This window comes from Schistocerca nitens, chromosome 12 (genome assembly GCF_023898315.1).
Source record: "Schistocerca nitens isolate TAMUIC-IGC-003100 chromosome 12, iqSchNite1.1, whole genome shotgun sequence".
NCBI classification, from domain to species: domain Eukaryota; kingdom Metazoa; phylum Arthropoda; class Insecta; order Orthoptera; family Acrididae; genus Schistocerca; species Schistocerca nitens.
In genome coordinates this window covers 38868689-38895756 of record NC_064625.1, presented here as the reverse complement: position 1 = coordinate 38895756, position 27068 = coordinate 38868689, and the positions used below count along the sequence as shown (strand labels likewise).

The window sequence follows — 27068 nt, the reverse complement described above, 5'->3', positions numbered from 1 at the left end:
CCAGCGGGGTCACGGATTTTCACCTTCCTCGAGATGACTAGGTTTTCGTGTTGTCCTCATCATTTCATCATCATTCATGAAAGTAGCGATGTTATACTGAGCAAAGGTTGGGAATCTGTATGAGCGCTGATAACTGTGCAGTTGAGCGCCCCACAAACCAAACATCATCATCATCATCACCATGACAGCTGACCTGCACTGACCATCACCATGGACTCTACTTTATGCTGACGATGTAATGCTCGCAGCAGAAAACAAGCTTGATCTACAGAGCCTAACTCAAGAATGGAGTGACTGGTTGGCGCAACATGGTTTTGCGCCTTAATTTGAAGAAAACCGAGTACATGACATCAAACAGACATTAAATGAGACCCGTCACGATTAATGGTGAAGATCTGATTCGTGTAATGAAGTTTAAGTACCTTTGTTCCACTATCACCGACTCACCGAAGAGGTCAACACCGGAACTCAGGCAGCCTGAATGAAGTGGCGAACAACAACCGGAGTTATTTGCGACCACAGGATGAAACATAATTGAAAATCAAAAATACATGGCACTGTCATCCGATCAGTCGCCTTGTATGATTGTGAGTGCTGGCCGACTACAGTCGAGACAGAACGCCGCCTAAGTGTAATGGAAACGAAGGTTCTAAGGCAGACAGCAGGTCTGAATAATTTGGATCACCTTTCTAATGACAGAGTTACGAAACAGTTTGGTGTTGCACCGATCCAAGACAAGATGCTTGAGAGTCGTCTTCCATGGTTTGGGCATGTTTTACGGGCCGGTGATGACTCTATTGCCAAGGCGGGTTACACACTTGAAGTCATCGGCAGTAGAGACCCAAACGACGATCTAAGCAACATTGGGCTGATACGATTCATAAAGACCTTAAATGCGTGAACATCCACCCACATGCTGCACCTGATAGAGCGAAATGGAGACAACGAACCCATGCAGCGCACCCTGCAGACACGCGGAACAAGCGCTGAAGAAAAAGAAGAAGAAGAATAAGAGGAAGTGCAGCAAATCGACGTAGCATGGACTCAGCAAATCTTTGCAAGTCCCCCCCCCCCCCCCGCAGAAATATTAAGCCATGCTGCCTCTATAGCCGTCCATAATTGCGAAAGTGTTGCCGGTGCAGGATTTTGTCCACGAATCGACGTCTTGATTATGTCCCATAAATGTTCAGTGAGATTCATGTCGGGCGATCTGCATGGGCAAATTATTCGCAAGAATTGTCCAGAACGTTCTTAAATTCAGTCGCGAACAACTGTGACCTGATGACATGTTTGGGAACATGAAGTCCATGGAAGGCTGCAAATGGTCTCCAAGTAGCCAAACATAACCACTTCCAGTTGAGTTGAACCAGAGAACCCACCCAGTCCATTCCGTGTAAACACAGTCAACACCACTATGGACACACTACCGACTCGCACAGTGCCTTCTTGACAACTTGGGTCCTCGCATACGTGGGGTATGAGCCGCACTCGAACCCTACCTCTTACGAATTGAAATTTGGCTGATCTGACAAGGCCACTGGTTTCCAGTCGTCTAGGGTCCACCCGATATAGTCACAAGCCCAGGTGAGGCGCTGCAGGCGATGTCGTGCTGTTAACAGAGGCGCTCGTGTCGGTTGTCTGCTGCCGTGGTCGATTAACACCAAATTTCGCAGCACTGCCCCAATGGATAGGTTCGTCGTACACATCACATCTACTTCTGCGGTTATATCACGCAGTTTTGCTTGTCTGTTAGCACTGACAACTGCAACCAAACGCTGCTACTTTCGGTCGTCAACGAAACCCGTCGGCTGCTGTGTTGTCCATGGTGAGAGGTAATGCCTCAGATTTGGTATTCCCGGCACAGTCTTGTACTGTGGTTCTCGGAATGCTGAATTCCGAAACTATTTCCGAAATGGAATGCCCCACGCTTCCAGGTCCGACTATCATCCCGCGTTCAGTCTTTTAACTCGCATCTTGTGGCCACCTTTCCACATGAATCACCTGAGTACAAAGGACAGCTTCGTCAATGCAGTGCTCATTTACACCTTGTGTTCGTGATACTGTCGCCATTTGTATATGCGCATGCCGCTATCTCAGGCTCTTTGGTACCTCACTGTAGTTTACTATCTGCTGCCGTAGCCCATTTACAACAGGTTTCGCGGCACTGCCCTAATGGATACGTTAGTCGTTCGTAACACATCGATTTCTGCGGCTATATCACGCAATGTTGCTTGTCTCTTAGCACTGACAATTCTACACTACTGGCCATTAAAATTGCTACACCAAGAAGAAATGCAGATGATAAACGGGTATTCATTGGACAAATATATTATGCTAGAACTGACATGTCATTACATTTTCACGTAATTTGGGTACATAGATCCTGAGAAATCAGTACCCAGAACAACCACCTCTGGTCGTAATAACGGCCTTGATACGCCTGGGGATTCAGTCAAACAGAGCTTGGATGGCGTGTGCAGGTACAGCTGCCCACGCGGCTTCAACACGATACCACAGTTCATCAAGAGTAGTGACTGGCGTATTGTGATGAACCAGTTGCTCGGCCACCATTCACCAGACGTTTTCAGTTGGAGAGAGATCTGGAGAATGTACTTACCAGGCCAGCAGTCGAACATTTTCTGTATCCAAAAAGGCCGGTACAGCACCTGCAACATGCGGTCGTGCATTATCCGGCTGAAATATAGGGTTTCGCAGGGATCGAATGATGGGTAGAGCCACGGGTCGTAACACATCTGAAATGTAACGTCCACTGTTCAAAGAGCCGTCAATGCGAACAAGAGGTGACCCAGACGTGTAACCAATGGCACCCCATACCATCACGTCGGGTGATACGCCAGTATGGCGATGACGAAAACACGCTTCCAATGTGCGTTCACCGCGATGTCGCCAAACACGGATGCGACCATCATGATGCTGTAAACAGAACCTGGATTCATCCGAAAAAATGACGTTTTGCCATTCGTGCACCCTGCTTCGCCGTCGAGTACGCTATCGCAGGCGCTCCTGTCTGTGATGTAGCGTCAAGGGTAACCGCAGCCACGGTCTCCGAGCTGATAGTCCATGCTGCTGCAAACGTCGTCGAACTGTTCGTGCAGATGGTTGTCTTGCAAGCGTCCCCACCTGTTGATTGAGAGATCGAGACGTGGCTGCACGATCAGTTACAGCCATGCGGATAAGATGCCTGTTATCTCGACTGCTAGTGATACTAGGCCGTTGGGATCCAGCACGGCGTTCCGTGTTACCCTCCTGAATCCCCCGATTCCATATTCTGCCAACAGTATTTGGATCTTGACCAACGCGAGCAGCAATGTGGCGATACGATAAACCGCAATCGCGATAGGCTACAATCCGACCTTTATCAAAGTCGGAAACGTGATGGTACGCATTTCTCCTCCTTACACGAGGCATCACAATAACGTTTCACCAGGCAACGCCTGTCTACTGCTGTTTGTGTATGAGAAATCGGTTGGAAACTTTCCTCATGTCAGGACGTTGTAGGTGTCACCACCGGCGCCAACCTTGTGTGAATGCTCTGAAAAGCTAATAATTTGCATATCACAGCATCTTCTTCCTGTTGGTTAATTTTCGCGTCTGTAGCACATTATCTTCGTGGTGTAGTAATTTTATTGGCCAGTAGCGTATATACTGCCGCCATGTGTATATGTGCATATCGCTGTCCCGCGCTCTTTTGTTACCTCAGCGTACTTTACTGTATGGTACAGATGCTGCATGTAGAGTATGTGCTACATAAGAGCTGAGGAGGTGAAATGAGTACTGACATGTGCATGCGTGCTTCCACATGTGTTGCAGACGTGCGCGACCTGTACGAGCTTCTTCTGCAGCGCGAGGCGGAGGGCGCCCGTCTCGCCGCCGCTGCCGACGACCACCAGCTGGTGCGCAAGTCCAACCGGTCGCCCTCCCTGCGACTGCGCTTCGGACGCCGATCCGACCCTCTCTTCGGGGTGAGTACCGGCACACGCTCTAGTCGTTTTAATCGACACTATATCTACACTCACGCTCATAAATTAAGGATAATTGCAGAATGTGGTGACACATAACGTGGCACTACACATAACCGGTGCTAATAGCATGGGCACATAGGGAACACACACGACATAGACCTTTAAGTCCACGGTACTGGTGATAAGTTGAGAAAACCATCGCGGTACACATGTGCTAGAAAACGCCACTGATTCCCGCGCATGTACCCCGACATCAATATGGGATATGATCACCATTCACACATACGCAGGCCGCATAACGGTTTGGCATACTCTGGATCAGGTGGTCGAGCAGCTGCTGGGGTATAGCCTCCCATTCTCGCACCAGTGCCTGTCGGAGTTCCTGAAGTGTCCTAGGATTCAAATGGCTCTGAGCACTATGGGACTCAACTGCTGAGGTCATTAGTCCCCTAGAACTTAGAACTAGTTAAACCTAACTAACCTAAGGACATCACAAACATCCATGCCCGAGGCAGGATTCGAACCTGCGACCGTAGCGGTCTCGCGGATCCAGACTGCAGCCCCTTTAACCGCACGGCCACTTCGGCCGGCTAGTGTCCTAGGGGTTTGAAGACGTGCAGCGATACGTCGACAGAGATGGGGTTTAGGGGGTTTAGGTCTGGAGAACAGGCAGGCCACTTCATTCGCCTGATATCTTCTGTGTCAAGGTACTCCTCCGCGATGGCAGCTCGGTGGAGGAGGAAGGTGGGACCCATTGCAATCCTGAAAAGGCGGACATACTGGTGCAAAATGACGTCCCGGTACACCCGACCTGTTACAGTTCCTCTGTCAAAGACATGCAGGGGTGTGCCGGCCGAAGTGGCCGTGCGGTTAAAGGCGCTGCAGTCTGGAACCGCAAGACCGCTACGGTCGCAGGTTCGAAGACTGCCTCGGGCATGGATGTTTGTGATGTCCTTAGGTTAGTTAGGTTTAACTAGTTCTAAGTTCTAGGGGACTAATGACCTCAGCAGTTGAGTCCCATAGTGCTCAGAGCCATTTGAACCATTTTTGCAGGGGTGTATGTGCACCAATCATAATCCCACCCCACATCATCAAACCACGACCTCCATACAGATCCCTTTCAAGGATATTAAGGGATTGTTATCTGTTTCCTGGTTCACGCCAGATGAAAACCCGGTGAGAATCAGTGTTGAGATTATACCTGGACTCGTCCATGAACGTAACCTGGGACCATAGTTCCAATGACACGTACTGTGTTCTTGACACCAGGGTTTACGAGCTCTTCTGTGACCAGGGGTCAGTGGAATACACCTTGCAGGCCTCCGGGCGAATAAACCATGTCTGTTCAGTCGTCTTTAGACTGTGCGTCTGGAGACAACTGTTCCTGTGAAACTTCCTGGCAGATTAAAACTGTGTGCCGGACCGAGACTCGAACTCGGGACCTTTGCCTTTCGCGGGCAAGTGCTCTTTCCCGCGAAAAAGAAAGGTCCCGAGTTCGAGTCTCGGTCCGGCACACAGTTTTAATCTGCCAGAAAGTTTCATATCAGCGCACACTCCGCTGCAGAGTGAAAATCTCAACTGTTCCAGTGGCTGCGGTGAGGTCCCAAGCAAGGCCACATGCAGTACTCCATGGCCGTCTGCGGGCACTGATGGTGAGATATCGGTCGTCGTGTGGTGTTGTACACTTTGGACGTCCCATACTGTAGCGCCTGGACATGTTTCCTGTCTGCGGGAATCGTTCTCATAATCTTGAGATCACACTTTGTGGCTTACAGAGGGCCAGTGCTACGATCTGCTGTGTTCGACCAGCCTCCAGTCGCCCTAGTATTCTACCTTTCATAACATCATCAATATGTGTTCTTTGAGCCATTTTCAGCACACTCTCACCATTAGCACGTCTGAAAACGTCTGCACACTTACTCGCTGCACAGTACTCTGACACGCACCAACACACCTCTGCGTATGTGGACTGCTGCCAGCGCCACCGTGCGACGACCTCAGGTCAAATGTACCGCATGGTCATACCCCGAGGTGATTTAAACCCCCCAAACCGCCCACCAGAGCGTTGTTTCACCATGTATCAGCATTGTCCTTAATTTATGAGCATGATTGTAGAAGCAGGAATCTCCAGTATGGTAGTCAACAATCTCTATTATGCAGTGAATTTTGTAGTCAGGGTAGCCACAACAGGGATACAACATGTTGAAAATAAAACCGATTCTGCATTAAGTCACTTACTGCTGCTTAATTTTACATAATCATGTCGCCGTTCCAGTAGCGGCACCCATCGTCAAGTCGTGACACTAAACGCAAATCCTGCAGCGTATTGTTTCAACGACTCTCTTTCAGGAGGACGACGGATCAAACCCGCGTCCAGACATCCTGCTTCAGGTTTTCCGTGACTTCCCTAACTCGCTTCATGCAAATACCGGGATGGTCCCTCCGTAAGGGCACGGCCAACTTCCTCCCCATCCTTCCCTAATCCGGTGCAGCCGATGACCTCGATGTCTGGTCCCTTCCCCCAAATCAAACAACCAACCACAATCTGCAGATGACCATCTACGGGCAGTTCTTCTTCACTTTTTCGGTATATGGGAACCTGTTAGCTCAGCAAATACTGGTACACATGGTGAGTGCAGTTTGGTAGTATTTTACCTGCCAGATACTTTGTTATTAGGAAGTTCTTATTTTAGTTCTTGTCTTCTGGAGGTATGACAGGAGCATATCACGGTAGTGTTCTCTGCTGTTTTATGCTATGTACTAACAGATATCCACTATTTGGGGAGCAAAATAACTGATGATGGTCGAAGTAGAGTGGATATACAATGTAGACTGGCAATGGCAAGGAAAGCGTTTCTGAAGAAGAGAAATTTGTTAACATCGAGTATAGATTTAAGTGTTAGGAAGTCGTTTATGAAAGTATTTGTAAGGAGTGTAGCCATGTATGGAAGTGAAACATGGACGATAAATAGTCTGGACTAAAAAAGAATAGAAGCTTTCGAAATGTGGTGCTACAGAAGAATGCTGAAGATTAGATGGGTAGATCACATAACTAATGAGGAGGTATTGATTAGAATTACGGAGAAGAGGAGTTTGTGGCACAACTTGACTATAAGAAGGGATCGTTTGGTAGGACATGTTCTGAGGCGTCAAGGGATCACTAATTTAGTACAGAAGGGCAGCGTGGAGGGTAAAAATCGTAGAGGGAGACCAAGAGATGAATACACTAAGCAGATTCAGAAGGATGTAGGCTCAGTACGTACTGGGAGATGAAGCAGCTTGCACAGGATAGAGTAGCATGGAGAGCTGCATCCAACCAGTCTCAGGACTGAAAACCACAACAACAACACATCCACTATTTAGCGAGAAATTGCTGGGTATGAATGCTGGGTCATCCCATACTCTTTTCTGATATTGTGTTTCACATCCATGATGGGAACCATTGCACTAATGTCTGCAGTCCCTTGGTGGTGTAAATAATTTAAGCTTCTAAGTTAATATATTGGAAAGACAAGGCCATATACCTGACTTCTTTTATACTTGGAAAATCACTATGTAGGAACTACATACATGATGTTCGGATTTTCCCGTTACAGACTTCTAGGACTTGAAGAGGGGAGTGAGCAGATAATATTTTGAATTGGAAGCCATGTCCGGAAACATACCGTTGCGTGCTACAACCATTTGAAAACATGTTGGTAACACGACCACGTGTACAAGTAAGTGATTAGGCGTGGCCCAGTACTTCACTTGTTTTACAGTTACAGTCATTCAGAGCCAAAAAAATCGCTCGTGTACTCGTTGACGGGCTCTCTTCAAGGTGATGCAGTACGAAGCCTTCCATTTCGGGTATGAGCACCACAGTCACGCCTACACAGGGTGAAGGCACCCTTTCTTGACGCAGTTGCGTAATTGTGGCGAAAATTGTATGCGATGGAGTGTAAAACGACCTTGATAAAGGCAAGGAGCAGATCTCTCATTACTGTGAGTTTCGCCATGCACAAGGATCGTGTCGGCGTACTCTGAAAACGTGTACTCAACCATGTTATTAACACTCACAGACGCGTGAATGAGGCTCTAACCGGGTCAGAGAAAAAGGACGTCACGTGACATCAGCGGATCCTACGTAGGTACTGTGGTGTCACCGCCAGACACCACACTTGCTAGGTGGTAGCTTTTAAATCGCCCGCGGTCCATTAGTATACGTCGGACTCGCGTGTCGCCACTGTCAGTAATTGCAGACCGAGCGCCGCCACACGGCAGGTCTAGAGAGACTTACTAGCACTCGCCCCAGTTGTACAGCCGACGTTGCTAGGAAAGGTTCACTGAGAATTACGCTATTAGCCGAGACGATAGTTAGCATAGCCTTCAGCTTAGTCAATTGCTACGAACTAGCAAGGCGCCATTTATCCTTTGCTATGTATCTAATGAAGCATACCTCACGCCAGCCTGCGTGAGTTTATAGCGTGCATTTCGGCTTCCTCAAACAACACGGTGTTGGCACTTCTGCCGACACATCAGGTACCCTCCCCCCCCCCCCCCCCCTACACACACACACAATGACACCCTGGCGCATACCTACCTAGCAGACATGCCTTCAAACAACTGTAGCACGGAAACAGTACGTTCTGGGACGTGGCTTCCTGTTCGAAATATTATGCACTCACTCCCCTCTACAGGTCCTAGAAGTCACTGAAGGGAAGTTTCAAACACCCTGCATAAGCATGTCGGGTCCAGTGGACTAGCGGTAAAGCTGCAAGCCGAGAGGTCTTGTGATCGAACCTCGGTCGGACCACGGACATATCACACTGCGTTTTAACCCACCTTTCACCTCAAAGCGCTGTGAGGAGTCGCCAGAAACGACACTTGGTTTGGATTCGACATTAAACTGTATGTCCTCTTTCTCCAGTTGGATAATTGGGGTAGGTTAGAGACACGAAAGTCGCCGAAGTGGCGTCCAGTAATGACTTGCACCAAGCCACTCAGCCACATGAAATTATTGTTGTCTACGCTGAAGTGCCAAAGAAACAGGTATAGACATGCATATTAAAATATAGAGATATATAAACAGGCAGAATAAGGCGCTGTGGGCGGCAACGCCTATATAAGACAACAAGTGTCTGGCGCAGTTGTTAGATCGGCTACTGGCGCTACAGTGGCAGGTTATCAATATTTAAGTGAGTTTGAACGTTGTGTTGTAGTCGGCGCACGAGCGATGGGACACAGCATCTCCGATGTAGCGATGAGGTGGTGATTGTCCCGTACGACCATTTCGCTACTGTACCTTGAATATCAGGAATCCATTAAACATGAAATCTCCGACTTCGCTGCGGCCAGAAAAATATCCTGCAACAACGGGATCAACAACGACTGAAGAGAATCGTTCAGCGTGACAGAAGTGCAACACTTCCGCAAATTGCAGCAGATTTCATTGATGGGACATCAACAAGTGTCAGCGTGTGAATCATTCAATGAAACATCGTCGATATGGGCTTTCGGAGCGAAACCCCACTCGTGTTCCCTTGATGACTGCACGACACAAAGATTTACCCCTCCCCTGGGTCCGTCAACACCGACATTGGACTGTTGATGACTGGCAACTTGTTTTTTGGTAATCATTTTTAGAAACAGTGATCAATAGAGTATTATGTTTTAACTAAAGTTCAGTCTTGATCACAACACTTATGTCTCAATAACATAGGTGACCGGTTTCGGTTGTATTTATATAACCATCTTCAGACCTGTGAATTAATTTTAGAAAATACTAGAGACCAATCTTAAAATAACATGAGAAGTGTTTAATGACGACAAAATTTTAACAAGATAAAATAAAACTTATTATACCCATGGCTTCCTTGGAGGATGGTAGGCGGAGCTCTCCTCAGTTGCTACGAAGTCAACTGATGGTTATGAGTGCTGAGCATGAACTTCATTAGACACTTTTCATTTTATTTTAAGATTGGTCTCTAGTATTTTCTAAAATTAATTCACAGGTCTGAAGATGGTTATATAAATATAACCGAAACCGGTCACCTATGCTATTGAGTCATAAGTGTTGTGATCAAGACTGAACTTTAGTTAAAATATGGAAACTTGTTGTCTGGTCGGACGATTCTCTTTTCAAATTGTAACCAGCGGACGGATTTGTAGGGGTAGAGACACAACCTCATGAATCCTTGCACTCTGCATGTCAGCAGCGGACTGTTCAAGCGGGTGGAGGCTCTGTTATGGTGTGGGGTGTGTGCAGTTGGACTGATATGGAACCCCGGATACGTCTATATACGACTCTGACAGTTGACACATATGTAAGCATCCTGCCAGATCACTTGCATCCATTCATGTCCAGTGCGCATTCCGAAGGACTTGGGTAATTCCAGCAGGACAATGCGACTCCCCAAACGTCGAGAATTGTTACAGAGTGGCACCAGGAACACTCTTCTGAGGTTCAACACTTCCGCTGGCCACCAAACACCCCAGACATGAACATTATTGAGCGTATCTGGGATGCCTTGCAACGTGCTGTTCAGAAGAGATCTCGACCCCCTCGTACTCTTACGGATTTATGGACAGCACTGCAGGATTCATTGTGTCAACTCCCTCCAGCACTACTTCAGACATTAGCTGAGTCCATGCCACGTCGTGTTGTGGCACTTCTGCTTGTTCGCTAGACGGTATTAGGCAGGTTTAAGAGTTTCTTTGCCTCTTCAGTGTGTATACATAACTTTGTTATGATCCGTCGGAGCGCTAATCCTACTGTCACGTGTACAGTTTCTTTCTACTCGTAAATAGCGGAGAGGCCTGACGTAGAGTGTCACACGCCTAAGGAAAAGGAGGTAAGAGACTTTTAAGTGACCTTGTAGCTACGATGGTACGTCCTTAGGCCGAAGGTGGGGTCACCACCAAAGCACTCGGGGACTGTAGACTAATAATCCGCATCCCTCAAACCACATCCTTAATGAAACTTCAAGAATAAAGCATCTGGATGACAATAGTAGAATAGGCATTAATAATGGTACTCTGTAAATATGATGGATGGCTGTGTGGCAATAAGCAGATGCCAATAAAGAGAAGAACGTAGCTCGGGGGCAGTCGGACGTGCTTTTCTCTTTGTAGATAGCAGTGACAAACGGCAACGTTTGTGGCAAGACAAAATTAACTTCCGCAACTTCGATGTGTAGGAGTAGTGTTTGTGCGTGCGTCAAAGGAGAGGGACAGCTAATTAGCGAGGCAGCACGACCGGCCATCACTCATCGCAGTGGGCAGACTCGGAGAAAAGTGCCACGAATACATTCCCCACCAGCAGGTGACGGGCGCTTCCACACCGTAAAACCTTCCACGTAGTCTGCGAAAAACATGGGCGAAAATGGGCCACAGTTTAATGCGGTCCTACCCGCAGCATGGAGCAGCAGAAAGCAGCGGATACAGTAAGAGCACGGGCTAATCACCTGGGTTCCGACCAAGGTTTTCGAGAAATTTGCCTTACTTGTTAAGGGCGTAATTACACTACTGGCCATTAAAATTGCTACACCACGAAGATGACGTGCTACAGACGCGAAATTTAACCGACAGGAAGAAGATGCCGTGATATGCAAGTGATTAGCTTTTCAGAGCATTCACACAAGGTTGGTGCCGGTGACGACACCTACAACGTGATGACATGAGGAAAGTTTCCAACCGATTTCTCATACACAAACAGCAGCTGACCGGCGTTGCCTGGTGAAACGTTGATAAAGGACGGATTGTAGCCTATCGCGATTGCGGTTTATCGTATCGCGACATTGCTGTTCGCGTTGGTCGAGATCCAATGACTGTTAGCAGAATATGTAATCGGTGGCTTCAGGAGGGTAATACGGAACGCCGTGCTGGATCCCAACGGCCTCGTATCACTAGCAGTCGAGATGACAGGCATCTTATCCGCATGGCTGTAACGGATCGTGTAGTCACGTCTCGATCCCCGAGTCAACAGATGGGGACGTTTGCAAGACAACAACCATCTGCACGAACAGTTCGACGACGTTTGCAGCAGCATGGACTATCAGCTCGGAGACTATGGCCGCGGTTACCCTTGACGCTGCATCACAGACAGGAGCGCCTGCGATGGTGTACTCAAAGACGAACCTGGGGGCACGAATGTCAAAACGACATTTTTTTCGGATGAATCCAGGTTCTGTTTATAGCATCATGATGGTCGCACCCGTGTTTGGCGACATTGTGGTGAACGCACATTGGAAGCGTGTATTCGTCATCGCCATACTGGCGTATCACCCGGCGTGATGGTATGGGGTGCCATTGGTTACACATCTCGGTCACCTCTTGTTCGCATTGACGGCACTTTGAACAGTGGACGTTACATTTCAGATGTGTTACGACCCGTGGCTCTACCCTTCATTCCATCCCTGCGAAACCCTACATTTCAGCAGGATAATGCACGACCGCATGTTGCAGGTCCAGTACGGGCCTTTCTGGATACAGAAAATGTTCGACTGCTGCCCTGGCCAGCACATTCTCCAGATCTCTCACCAACTGAAAACCTGTGGTCAATGGTGGCCGAGCAACTGGCTCATCACAATACGCCAGTCACTGCTCTTGATGAACTGTGGTATCGTGTTGAAGCTGCATGGGCAGCTGTACCTGTACACCCATCCAAACTCTGTTTGACTCGATGCCCAGGCGTACTAAGGCTGTTATTACGGCCAGAGGTGGTTATTTTGAGAACTGATCTCTCGGGATCTATGCACCCAAATTGCGTGAAAATGTAATCACATGTCAGTTCTAGTACAATATATTTGTCCAATGAATATCCGTTTATCATCTGCATTTCTTTTTGGCGTAGCAATTTTAATGGCCAGTAGTGTAGTTACCCCCTCTCGTAAACAGGGTGGTCCAAAATATTGTGGCGACCTCCATATCTGGGGATCTGATTTTGGAAGGTAATACAGCATCCTCTGTACATGCCACAGATTTGACAAGTCCTTTGTGTGTTCCTGGATGAGAACAACACCAGACATCACCAGACAGACAGCTCACGCTGTTTCCGTGGTCTATGGTGGGGAGCTGGGGCCGTGTAGTGTCTCACGTGGCTTCCAATGACTTCAGGTCAAGAAATTTTTGTAGCCGAGACATCAACACGAGTTCGTTTCGTGCTCCTAAGACACAGACAGTTGTCTTCCTTCCCAACAAACAATCTATGTAGAGCAGATGTGGTTGAAATTGAAAACAGTAGTATCGGAGGCGATTGAGATATTTATAGCGAATAAATTAATAACACATGGCAGTGATCGTCCATTGTACACAAAATAGATTCAGAAAAATTCAGGAATACAGAAACGCGAGTTGCTTAGGAATGGAATAAATAGGGAGTGCAGGAAAGTTAAGGTGAAATGGTTGCATGAAAAATGTGCAGATATCGAAAAAGAAATGTTTGTCACAAGGAGTGACTGAGCATATAGAATAGTCAAAACAACCTTCCTTGAAAATAAAGGCAAGAACAGTAACATTAAGAGTGCAATGGGAATTCTACTGTTAAATGCAAAAGAGAAAGCCACCGTCAGGTGTCTTGCGGAGTGTGGATGTAGATGTAGATACGCTGAAAGCCTTTGTGAGGGGTATTTCTTGTCTGACGACTTGATAGAAGAAGAAATAGAAGTCGACAGGGAAGAGATAGGTGATTCAGTATTAGAATCAGAATTTAAGGGAGCGTTGAAAGACTTACTATCAAATAAGCCAGAAGGAATAATAGATAAGATTCCATCGGAAATTCTAAGATCAGTGGAAGATGTGGCAACAAAACGACTACTGCAGTTGGTGCGTAGAATGTGCGAGTCTGGCGATATTCCATCTCATTTTCGGGGAACATGATCCATACCATTCCCAAGATGCAAGATCCGGAAAGACTGAGAATTATCGCACTATCAGCTTCACAGCTCATGCATCCAAGTTTCTGATAAGAATAATATACAAAAGAATGGAAAAGAAACTTGAGGATGTGGCAGATAACGGTTAGTTTGGCTTAAGGAAAGATATAGCCATTAGAGAGGCAGTTATGACATTGCGGTTAATAATGGAAACAAGACTGAAGAAAAATCAAGACACGTTCATAGGATTTGTCAATCCAGAAAACCCGTTCTACAATGTCAAATGAAGCAAGATGTTCGAAATTCTGAGAGAAACGATGGAAAGACAGGTAATATACAATATGTATAAGAGACAAGGGGGAACAATAACAGTGGACGACCAAGAACGAAGTGCGCGGATTACAAGCGGTGTAAGACAGGAATGTAGTCGTTCGCCACCACTGTTCGGTCTGTTCGTCGAAGACGCAATGACGGAAATAAATAAAAAGGTTCAAGGGAGGGATTTAAGTTCAAAGTTAAACGAAATCAGTTATAAGATTTCCTGATGACATTGCTATTTTCAGTGAAAGTAATGAGGACATAAAAGATTTGTTGAATGGAATGAACAGTCTACTGAGTACAGAATATGTATTAAGAGCAAATCGAAGAAAGACGACAGAAACGAGAAGTAACAGAAATTAGAACAGCGAGAAACTTACCTTCACAATCGGGGATTACGAAGTAGACGAATTTAAGTATTTCTGCTACCTAGGCAGAAAAATAACCCATGACGGATGGAGCAAGGATGACAGCTTTAGTAATCGTAATAAAGGTGACTTTCCCCTCTAGTGTTTCAATAATGGACACTTCTCTTCTACTCAAACTGTGCCGAATGTCATTAACGAATATATGTATCATGATGGAGCAGTTAAAATGCCTAGCTCCTTGCAGACGTACCCACATGACATGTGGAGGTGAACACCACATATTAGTCCTACTGCCCGCTTTTGTGCAATCAGTACTTTCTTTATAAGTGGTGAGCAACCCCATAAAATTATACCGTAATACATTTTGGAGTGTAAATATGCAAAATATGTCAGGAGGTTCATTCGTTTGTTTCCAAGACTAGCAATTGCACGAAGAACACAAGTATCTGAACTAAATGTTTGAGAAGCTCAGTAATATGCTTCTTCCAGTTCAATTTTTTATCAACATGTACACACAAAAATCTGAAGTATTTTACTCTGTTTACTGACTCGTGCTCGTGTGCTACATCAATTGCTGGTATGACTGTTGTGCATAACTGAATACATTGGGTTTTTTGGTGAGATCATTTTATGAGAACCATTTAATAATTCGTTGGAAAATTTCATTTATTATTTCTTGTGCTACTTCCTCTCTAATGGAGTTTATTATAACGGTAGTGCACTATGTACTAGTTTTACTGGATGAATGTTAAGTGGAATTTATTCACATATATAAGGAATAGGAGTGGACCAGAAGTTGAACCCTGAGGGACTACCTTTGTGATTTCTCCTAGTCAATAAAATTTTCTACCCTTCCGACATTGTTTCAGTTATTCAGCACTTTTTGCACCATATTTAAGTATGATTCAAACCAGTTGAATTGGACATTACATGCGACTGCGCCAGCAGTAGGCATATGAATGTTAGTGACAGCAATTTTGTGACACTACAGTGTGCTGTTGTGTTGAGACCGGAGGTGCAGCGAAAATTCTTACAGATACATCGCCTAACCCTAGGTCTATATAATTCCAGTGTGTGCCCTCGTGGTGTTGCAGGCACCCTCCGCCGCCGCAGGGTCTGGACAGGACTCGCTGGCCGTGGCTGCGCGCTCTCCATCCCTCCGCCTACGCTTCGGACGTCGCTCTGATCCTCTGCTCTCCGTAAGTACCTGCTGCACACCAGACACACGCAAACTCTCGCTCTCTGTGCTTGCAGCACACCACACAACTACCCGTCACGCAGATCACACCGAAATTTCACACTTACTTGAGAAATAGACATCAACGTCTTGTCTGTACGAGTGAAAAGTTTTTCAGAAGAGTAATATGTGAAAGTGCCACAGGGGTCAGTCTTGGACTCACTATTGTTCTCCTTAAATATAATATCCCGTCGGTTCTGTCTTCCCAGGAATATATCTATGGCGACGACCGACTTAAAAAACGGGCCTGACGGTATCTATACTGCCTTAACCGAGATGAATGAGGATCTGGCTTCAGCGGTCAAATGGGTTAAGGTCTGGGACTTAAACTAAATATGAAGTAGTCACAAATAATTTTACTGTACCAGTAATAATTAATCAAGTAATGCAAGGTTACCGACAGTGGTGTCTACATCTACATCTATATCCTGCAAACCTCCGTGAGGTGCATGACAGAGGGTATGTCCCACTTTACAAGTTATTAAGGTTTCTTCCCGTTCCATTCACGTACGGAGCGCGAGAAGAATGATTGAATGCCTCTTGCATACAGTACGTACGACCCCTATGTGAGCAATACACAGAGGATTGTAGTCAATTCTTAGAGTCATCACTTAAAGCCGGTCCTTGAAACTTCGTTAATATACTTCCTCGGCATAGAGTCTTCCAGTTCAATTCCTTCAGTATCTTCGTGACACTCTCCGACGGATTAAACAAATGTGTGACCATTCGAGCTGACCTCTGTATACGTTCAACATCCTCTATGGGTCACACACACGAGTAATATTCTAGGATGGGTGTTTTGTAAGGAATCTCCTTTGCAGACTGAGCCCCCACTATTCCATCAATAAACCGAAATCTTCCACCTGCTTTACCCATGACTGAGCGTATGTGTTCATTCCATTTCATATCCCTACAAACTGCTACACTCAGATACTTGTATGAATTTCCTGATCCCAACAGTGACTCATTGATATTATAGTAACAGGATAATAAGTATTTCCTTCTTGTGAAGTGCACAGTTTTCCATTTCTGAACATTTCGAACAACTTACCAATCCTTGCACCACTTGGAAATCTGTTCAAGATCTGACATTTATGCAGCTTCTTTCAGACAGTGCTTCATTATAGATATATGAATCATCTGGAAAGAGCATGATGTTGCTATTAATATTGACTTTTTTTTCTTTTTTTTCTTTTTGGTCATCAGTCTACTGACTGGTTTCATGCGGCCCGCCACGAATTCCTTTCCTGTGCTAACCTCTTCATCTCAGAGTAGCACTTGCAACCTACGTCCTCAATTATTTGCTTGACGTATTCCAATCTCTGCCTTCCTCTACAGTTTTTGCCCTCTACAGCTCCCTCTAGTACCATGGAAGCCATTCCCTCATGTCTTAGCAGATGTCCTATCATCCTGTCCCTTCTCCTTATCAGTGTTTTCCACATATTCCTTTCCTCTCCGATTCTGCGTAGAACCTCCTCATTCCTTACCTTATCAGTCCACCTAATTTTCAATATTCGTCTATAGCACCACATCTCAAATGCTTCGATTCTCTTCTGTTCCGGTTTTCCCACAGTCCATGTTTCACTACCATACAATGCTGTACTCCAGACGTACATCCTCAGAAATTTCTTCCTCAAATTAAGGCCGGTATTTGATATTAGTAGACTTCTCTTGGCCAGAAATGCCTTTTTTGCCATAGCGAGTCTGCTTTTGCTGTCCTCCTTGCTCCGTCCGTCATTGGTTATTTTACTGCCTAGGCAGCAGAATTCCTTAACTTCATTGACTTCGTGACCATCAATCCTGATGTTAAGTTTCTCGCTGTTCTCATTTCTACTACTTCTCATTACCTTCGTCTTTCTCCTATTTACTGTGTACTCATTAGACTGTTCATTCCGTTCAGTAGATCATTTAATTCTTCTTCACTTTCACTCAGGATAGCAATGTCATCAGCGAATCGTATTATTGATATCCTTTCACCTTGTATTTTAATTCCACTCCTGAACCTTTCTTTTATTTCCATCATTGCTTCCTCGATGTACAGATTGAAGAGTAGGGGCGAAAGGCTACAGCCTTGTCTTACACCCTTCTTAATACGAGCACTTCGTTCTTGATCGTCCACTCTTATTATTCCCTCTTGGTTGTTGTACATATTGTATATGACCCGTCTCTCCCTATAGCTTACCCCTACTTTTTTCAGAATCTCGAACAGCTTGCACCATTTTATATTGTCGAACGCTTTCTCCAGGTCGACAAATCCTATGAAAGTGTCTTGATTTTTCTTTAGCCTTGCTTCCATTATTAGCCGTAATGTCAGAATTGTCTCTCTCGTCACTTTACTTTTCCTAAAGCCAAACTGATCGTTACATAGCGCATTCTCAATTTTCTTTTCCATTCTTCTGTATATTATCCTTGTAAGCAGCTTCGATGCATGAGCTGTTAAGCTGATTGTGCGATAATTCTCGCACTTGTCAGCTCTTGCCGTCTTCGGAATTAGATATTGCCTACAAGGTCGTTAATATACAGCACGAACAGCAAGGGTTCCAACATACTTCTCTGGGACACATCCGAAGTTACATGTACATCTAGTGATGACTCTACATCCAAGACAACATGCTGCGACCTCCCTATGGAAAAGTCTTCAATCCAGTCACAAATTTCGCTTCGTACCCCACGTGATCGTATTTTAGGCAATAGACGTAGGTGTGTTTTTTGCAAACAAGAAATACTGCTTCTATCTGACTGCCTTGATCCAAATCTTTCAGTATGTCATGTGAATAAAATGCGAGATACGTTTTACATGATCGAAGTTTTCGGGATCCGTGGTGGCTGGTAATGAGGAGATTGTGCTGTCCAAGACACCTCATTATGTTTGAGCTGAGAGTATGTTCTAAGATTCTACATCAAGTCGATGTCAAGGATACTGGACGGGAGTTTTGTTGATTACTTCTACTATCTTCTTGTAGACGGGTGTGACCTGTGGTTTTTTCCAAGAACTGGGTATGGTATTTTGTTTAATGAAACTATGGTATATGATATGCAGCTACTCTCCTGTTCTGAGGTAATTTTCTCTGTATTCACGTCTCTGCAACTTGTACTTACACCTTCCACTACTCTCTGGTATTTACTACGCAAATCTCCAACTCTTACTGTACGTTGGGGTTCTTGGTACAGCGATTTTATTTCATAAGGACGAGTCGACTCTAATTACGTGTTTACTGGTTCTACATGGAAGCACAAACTCTAATCAGTTTAAAAAAGGAACGGATAACGCTAACTATACCTCGAACGAACTCGTTCAGTAAAGAGGGCGGTGGTCTTCCATGACCGTAAGTAAGCTACAACTGACTTTTGTTCCCTTAATACACTATTCCTCCTACAGTCTCTTACGTTCTCCTTCAAATTACTCTTTTAAGTGAGGGTGAACAGAACTTGCATTGAATGAGGATAGCTAGTGGTAATTTCGTTACATACATATTAAAAGGTGATTCCTTGCAATTATTTGCTTTTATTATTCTAGAAACAGCTTTCACTATGCGGTTGTGTAACATAGATTGCTGGACAGTAAAAACAGCTAGAATAGTATTGACTCTCGGTGTTGGAGTCACATTTCAAATAATGAAAACAGTTAAGATTTTTTCTTTATTTGAACCCTACGTACAAAAGAAAACTACGATCACACTACGGGATATGGGCATGGATTAACTTCAGAACTGTTCAGCGTAGCAGCACGCAATGTAATATTGACACGAACACATAAACACTATAGGAGGGGGGGGGGTTTGGTATTTGCACTAACAGTGCCAGCTTACGCCGTCGGAAAACAGAGCGAAACAGAGATTCCTGAGTATGCTTTATACTATCAGGATGGGTCACCGTATCTGATATTGTTCTCGCAAAGAAAGATGGTCTGGATTGACTCAACAAATAAAATCTAACGCGCTTTGAAATATGAAATACTTTACTGAACTACTAGCCATTACTTCATACCAAGGGACTGAAACAAACTAGCTGACAGCTTTGGGGAAGTAACTCTCAGTGGCTGGAACACATGGAGTCCATTAGCACTCACAAAGACATCTCACCAAGAATTACCAAATTATTACGTAAAACAGAGCTGAGGGCCATGAAAATCGTTACAACAAACAGCAAGAGGTCGAGCAACATCTGAATTAATCACGATTTTGGTGCCACATGAACTGTTCCTACACACATGGAAAGATCTCACATTCAAAGGAATAAAATTCTCACAACAGGTGTCTCAAAATTCTCAGAATCACTTTTAGAAAACATTAAAACAATTTAACAGATTCCGATTCCTTTCGTTGAGTTAATACATATTTCACACGCACACGAGGCGACCACTGTAGTCACAAACAAAAAGCCCAAAACTTCATAAAATTACTGATTAAAAATACTCTGTCCCCACTTTCATTTACTTTAGCAAACATTTAACTTTATTAAACAACCGCAAAGACTGCAATTTCTACTCGTCAATTGGCGCGAACATATGCTCGCGGCCACATTACAAAGAAACTTGCACAAGATTCAGCTTTATCCCACAAAAAAGTATAGTTAAAATGCAACAGCTTCACGAATTCTCTGAAATAGACAAATTTCACCCTCAGTTATTCACAAAATAGAGTGCAGAGCCGATGGCCCACACTCAGTCTCAATAATCACATCCCCAATTTTGCCTTGCTCTACGCCATCAAAATTACGACAGTAAAATTGTCTTCTGACACTCCCCTGAATAAACTGACCATAGACGACACTTCGTGAACATTATTAACGGCGGTACAACTAATTTTATGAATTTTTCTCGCCATACCATCAAGAGGTCCACAAGAGCGTCTGAACCTCGGGTCAGTCCATCTAACAGTGTACCAACGTGACGAAATTCGGAGACAAGCTATACTTTGGCAAATCCACTACCCCTACACTGAAGCGCCAAAGAAACTGGTACAGGCATGCGTATTCAGATACAAAGATATGTAAACAGGCGCTGCGGTCGGCAGTGCCTCAGTAGTTAGATCGGTTACTGCTGCTACAGTGGCAGGTTATAAAGATTTAAGTGACTTTGTACGTGGTGTTACAGTCGGCGCACGAGCGTTAGGACTCAGCATCTCCGAGGTAGCGATGAAGCGGAAATTTTTCCTTACGACCATTTCACGAATGTACAATGAATATCATGAATCCGGCAAAACATCAAATCTCCGATATCGCTGCGCTCAGAAAAAGATCCTGTAAGAGTGGAACCAACGACGACTCAAGAGAATCGTTCAAGGTGACAGAAATGTAACCCTTCCGAAAATCGCTGCAGATTTCAATGCTGGGCCATCAACAAGTATCAGCGGACGAACCATTCAAAGAAACATCATCGATATGGGCTTTCGGAGTCGAAGACCCACTCATGTACCCTTGACTGCACGACACAAAGCTTTACGCCTCGCCTGGACCTTTTATCACCGACATTGGACTGTTGATGAATGGAGCATGTTGCCTGGTCGGACGAGTCTCGTTTCAAATTGTATCGAGGGGATAGACGTGTACGGGTATGGATACAACCTCATGAATCCATGAGCCCTGCATGTCAGCAGGTGACTGTTCAAGCTGGTGGAGGCTCTGTAATGGTGTGCGGCGTGTGCAGTTGGAGTGATATGTGATGCCTGATACGTCTAGAAACGACTCTTGACAGGCGACACGTGGGTAGGCATCCTGTCCGATTACATGCATCCATTCATGTCCATTGTGCTTTCCGACGGACTTGGGAAATTCCAGCAGAACAATGTGACACTCCATACCTCCAGAATTGCTACAGAGTGGCTCCATTATCACTCTTCAGTGTTTAAACACTTACGCTGGCCACCCAACTCCCCATATATGATCATTATTGAACATGGTGTCAATTCCCTCCAGCACTACTCAGACATTAGGCAGGTCCATGTCACGTCGTGTTGCGGCACTTCTGCGTGCTCGCGAGGGCTCTGCACGATATTAGGCAGTTTCTTTGGCTCTTCAGTGTAAAATACAACATGCGCGGAATAATAGTAGGTCTGAGAACAATAGGAATAATAAACTACATAAAAAAACCAAATTTAACCACCAGAGACATTGAATTTTTATGCGCAAATGTGCCAGAATATACGGTTACTCGCCGAGCAATTGACATATGTTTGGTAGGAGAGGGAAAGAAGCAAATAATAGGATTACAGAACAAATTTCAGCGCATTATGGCCGTTATCTGCATCTTGTTGTATACTGCGCAAGCCAGCTAATAGAGTGTTGTGGAGGGTAGTTTATGTACCATTATCACTTCACCCTTTACGTGTTTCAGTTGCGAATGGTTCGTGGGAGAATGATCGTAGGTAAGTCTCCATATGGGCTCGAATCTCTCTAATTGTACCTCCATGGTCTTTTCTCGAGATATACGAAGGAAGAAGGAATATATTGCTGAGTCTTTCAGGAACATTATGCTCTAGCAATTTTAACTGTAAATCCTAGCAGGATTCACAACGCGGCTCTTGCAGCGGCTGCCACTGCGATTGGCTGAGCCCCTGCGTCACGCTTTCTTGCTTACTAAATCAACCTGTAACAAAACGTGTCGCTCTTCTTTGGCTCTTCTCTATTTCTTCTATAGGTCCTATATGTGCGGGTCGAATACAGAAGAGCAATATTCATTTATTGATCGAACGAGTTTCTCGTAAGATACGACCATCGCAGGCGGACTGCACTTTCAGATGATTCTCCGAATGATTCGTAATCTCACGCCTGCCTTTCCTACGATTCTTTTTATCTTGGTGTTTCGCTCTCACATATTTAATCGATTTGACTGTTACCTGCATCTCTGTAATCGTACAATATAGTATCTTTCCGCCGACTGATTTGCACTACGTCACATTACTTCAGGGTTAGTTGTTGATCCCTGCACCAAGCGTCGATACGCTACAGGTTTTGCTGCATTTCACTACATTTTTCTAGCCTCTTAATTTCCCTATGTACAACACCAGCTCCCGATAACAGCTTTAAGGAGCTTCCGACATCGACTAGGTCATTTATATCTATTGTCAAAAGTAATTCACCCATTACACTCCCAGTGGTTTTGTCGGCTCGTTATTGGTAGCTACATGTATTTTTTATATTCTTTATTGTTACTGTTGTAGCCAATAGGAGAAAAGTAAATTTCTTGTAATAACGCCATTGGCAAAGCATCAAAGAGTGGCTTATGTGGAAAGGTATTATAACATGGTGTCCCCTTACACCACAGAACTGTAAGAGAAAAATAATGTAGGTGCACTGCATACTGTCTGCTTCATACCATACTGTAACATTAGGAGTAAAGGGGTGGATGTAGATGTAGATTTCCTACTGCATGTGTAGAGTTCATATTGTAGATGTAGATTTTATATAGTAGATGTAGATTTTATATAGTAGTTGTAGATTTTATATAGTAGTTGTAGATTTTATATAGTAGTTGTTGATTTTATATTGCAGATGTAGATTTCACATTCCAGTTTAAGACTCAAAATGTAGATTTTAAGATTGTAGATTTCAGAGTGTAGATACAGATATACAGGGTGTTACAAAACGAACCCGACAAATATACGAGGGCGGTTCAGAAAGTAACCTCCGATTGGTCACAGTGCGGGTTGTGGGGGGAGTAGCGACGCCATCTGTGCGTTCACGCACTCAAGAGGTCAGTCGGTATCAAGCCGTGGTCGAGTGAACGTCGTACCTGCGCTAGTTTAGTTTTTGTGGCAGTTTGAAATGTGTGCTGCAATAGAAAACCCCGCCAAATGTGAAGTGCGTGTTGTCATAAGGTTTTTTTACAGCCAAAGGATATTCTGCAGCAGCTATTCATCGTGAGCTTTGTGCCGTGTACGGACCAAGAGTTATGAGTGAAGGAGTTGTCCGTGAATGGGTACGTTTATTTAAAAGTGGACGAGAAAACGTTCATGATGAAGAGAGGAGTGGTAGACCATCATTGGTGACTGACGAACTCGTTCAGACAGTTGATGGAAAAGTTCGTGAAAATCGACGTTTCTCAATGTCGGAGTTGTCTACTGGTTTTCCACAGATTTCTAAGACTCTCTTGTACGAGATAGTGACAGCAAGATTGGGTTACCGTAAGTTCTGTGCACGATGGGTGCCCAAAATTCTTACCGACCACCACAAAACTCAAAGAATGGCCTCTGCATTAGACTTTCTGTCACGTTATGAAGACGAAGGAGAACCATTGTTAAACAGAATCGTGACTGGTGACGAAACCTGGATTAAGTACGTGACCCCTGAGACAAAAGAACAATCAAAGATGTGGGCACATTCAAATTCGCCTACCAAACCAAGAAAAGCCTCGCAAGATTTTTCTGCCAGAAAACTGATGGCAACGGTGTTTTGGGATGCCAAAGGGGTGTTGTTGGTTGAATTCATGGAACGTGGTACGACCATTAATCAAGACGTGTACTGTGAAACAATAAAAAAGTTACGACGGGCTATACAGAACAAACGCCGTGGTATGCTGACTTCCGGTATCGTTTTTTTGCACGATAACGCCCGTCCTCACTCTGCTCGCAGAACAACGGCCCTTCTTGAGTCCTTCAAGTGGGACGTTATCAACCATCCACCTTACAGCCCAGACCTGGCGCCAAGTGATTATCACCTCTTCATGCATTTGAAGAAATGGCTCGGGTCACAGTGGTTTGATGACGACGAAGAGCTCAAAGATGCGGTCACAGGCTGGCTCCAGGCACAAGCGGGTGATTTTTATGCAGAAGGAATTTCAAAGCTTGTGAAGAGATACGATAAGTGCCTCAATCGCTATGGAGACTATGTAGAAAAATAGTGCAAAGATGTAGTTGTAAGATGTATATATTAAAATATTTTTATTTAACTTGGTGTATTTTTTTAAATCAACCGGAGGTTACTTTCTGAACGGCCCTCGTATAATGTAGCGGCGAATGAGAATTTGTAACAAGGCCAGGAATCGAACCCAGGTACTCCGCTTACTAGGCAGACGCTTTAGCCATTAAACCACCTTGGCACAGTGGTTCACACAACTGGACGGATTACCCTGGCACGCTTCTTCCCTCGTTCCAAATTCCAATTGGTGCCCAAGCCTGCTGCAAATTCCTCTTAGCTTAGTGGCCCTGCATATTAAGTGGCAGACCCTGGTTGGATTCCCTGAGTTGGTACAATTTTGCATTAGGCGCTTCAGTCTATATACACAAAATCATATCTGTATAAGATCTCTGAAATTGTGTCATTTCATTTTATAAGATATCGACAAACTTTGTGGGGCTGTAGAAGGCGTCTTGAGGAACACACTGAGAATGGGAACCCGTGTCTGGAAACATCCTGCAACTGTGCTTCAGACAGGTTTCACTTGGCTACCCCTTCGGCAGCAAACGTAACATTGTTTGGTGATGGACTACAGATGGAACGTTTCACAATGTTGTTCGTTATTCAGTGATCGCGACTGATTGCCATGATCTCCAGTGGAGAAGATGGAGCTAGTTGCTGCGTAGACAGCCCTTGTCCCTGTGAATGAGATGCTCTGTTGCCCCAGCGGATGACAGTTGCGGCCATGAGGTTCCATCCACAGTTTATTTTTCTCCTGCAAACCGAATTGGAGATTTTAGATGATTTCAGGATAATGTACTGTAGATGGAAACCCATGTCCAAAACCGTCATCCAGTGAGACAACAGAGCATCGCAATATTAGGAGACGAGGCCTTTCTATGCAGCAGCTAGCTGCTGGCGGTTGTGGCAATGAGTCTCGATCACTGAATAACAAACAGCATTCTGAGACGTTCCGCTTATGGTCTGTCATCGTACAAAGTCACGTTTGCTGCCGAAGGGGTGGCCTATCGGCAGGCGCCAGCTCATATAGTTTTGACACACTGCACTAAATTCGTCGGTAACACGCTATTAAATAGATTTTAGATATAGGTGTAGATTTCATATTGTGTATGTGAAATTCATGTTGTAGATTTCAGATTGTTGATACAGATATAGAAATGGGTGTAACGTAGTAGATATAGATGTAGGTTTTATATTGCGTATGTAGGTTTCATATTATGAGTTACAGACTGCAGATGTAGATTTCAAATTGTAGATATAAATACAGAAATACATGTCAGATTGTGGATGCAAATACAGATTTAGATGCAGACTACACACTGTAGATGTAGAGTGGGCCAAAATGGATTACCTATACCACTTTTGTCAATTTGAGTCTTACACATCACTAGTAATCTCAATGTAAACCTCATGCTTTCTATCCTACTTTGTTTCTAAAAACGTATGAATCGTCTGTTTCTTTTGTTTTTCTATGGGCTGCCCCTACTGAACAATCTGTCTCGTCTGTTTCAGAACCAGCTGGGCGCTCCAGAGAGTCCAGTGGAGAACTGAAGGCCCTGAATACCACCGCTAACGACCATAGCTACTCTCTGACCCACATCCAACGTAACTGCTGTAGAAATCTCTCCGTTTGTTTTGCGTCCCACCAGAAACCAATGTGCGGATAGTATTTTAAAACCAGAACTTCTCTTTCAAGACGCTCAACAACAGCGTCTGTGAAATACGCTCCGATCCAACCACGGTGGACCCGTTTCCCTTAGAGAATCATCACACTTCAATGTAAAATACATAACTTACTATTAATGCTCCTTCTGAATACGAAGCTGTCATTGTATTTGCTGTAGCTGTGTAAAAAAAAGTCTGTTAAATAAACATCCCAGAAAAAATTCATCACTTTCTGTAATTCGTGTCTGACCAGATTTCTTCTCTATGTGTCACGTCACACTCTGCATTCCACTTGCTTTTTTGATCCTCTTGATTGCTGCTTAAATCTGCTTTGCTAGTAAGTAGCTTAATAACAATGTAAGAAATGCAATGAATTGCAAAATACATGTAGAAGCTGTGTACCATGAATTGTCCAAGACTTTCATTTTAGCTGCATCACAGGAATCCTTCCCTTCGTAATTTCCTCACTCCTAATTTGTCTCAGAATGACACACATGAACCAGTCAACACAACCATGACAAGAAAGGATACAAAAAGCAGTTTTACAAATATTAAGTCTACTTAAAGCACACGAGAATCGTAAAGTTGCAGGTTCTGCTTCTCTGTTCATACACACAGTTGTAATCTTTCAAGAAGGAACGAGTTGAGCATAAAAAGAAACTACAGAAAGTTCAAACAAGAAGACAATAGGACACTATTTTAAATAATATGGAAACGTCGTTCTGCTTTGAGAAAACACAATTTTTCTTCTTTTAACACCAGACCATGTACTAGAGAAGTTTCTCCA

General features: G+C 44.5%; 1 protein-coding gene across 1 annotated transcript in view; it reads left to right on the top strand.

Annotated features, from left to right (window-relative positions):
- LOC126215168 (short neuropeptide F) overlaps positions 1-26506 on the top strand; it is a 620765-nt gene extending 594259 nt beyond the window's left edge. The window contains exons 3-5 of the mRNA XM_049941835.1: positions 3832-3983; positions 15618-15722; positions 26129-26506. Of these exons, the coding sequence (XP_049797792.1) occupies positions 3832-3983; positions 15618-15722; positions 26129-26167 (296 nt within the window). The 3' untranslated portion in view covers positions 26168-26506. The remainder of the gene's footprint in view (positions 1-3831; positions 3984-15617; positions 15723-26128) is intronic.
- The last annotated feature ends 562 nt before the right edge of the window (positions 26507-27068 follow it).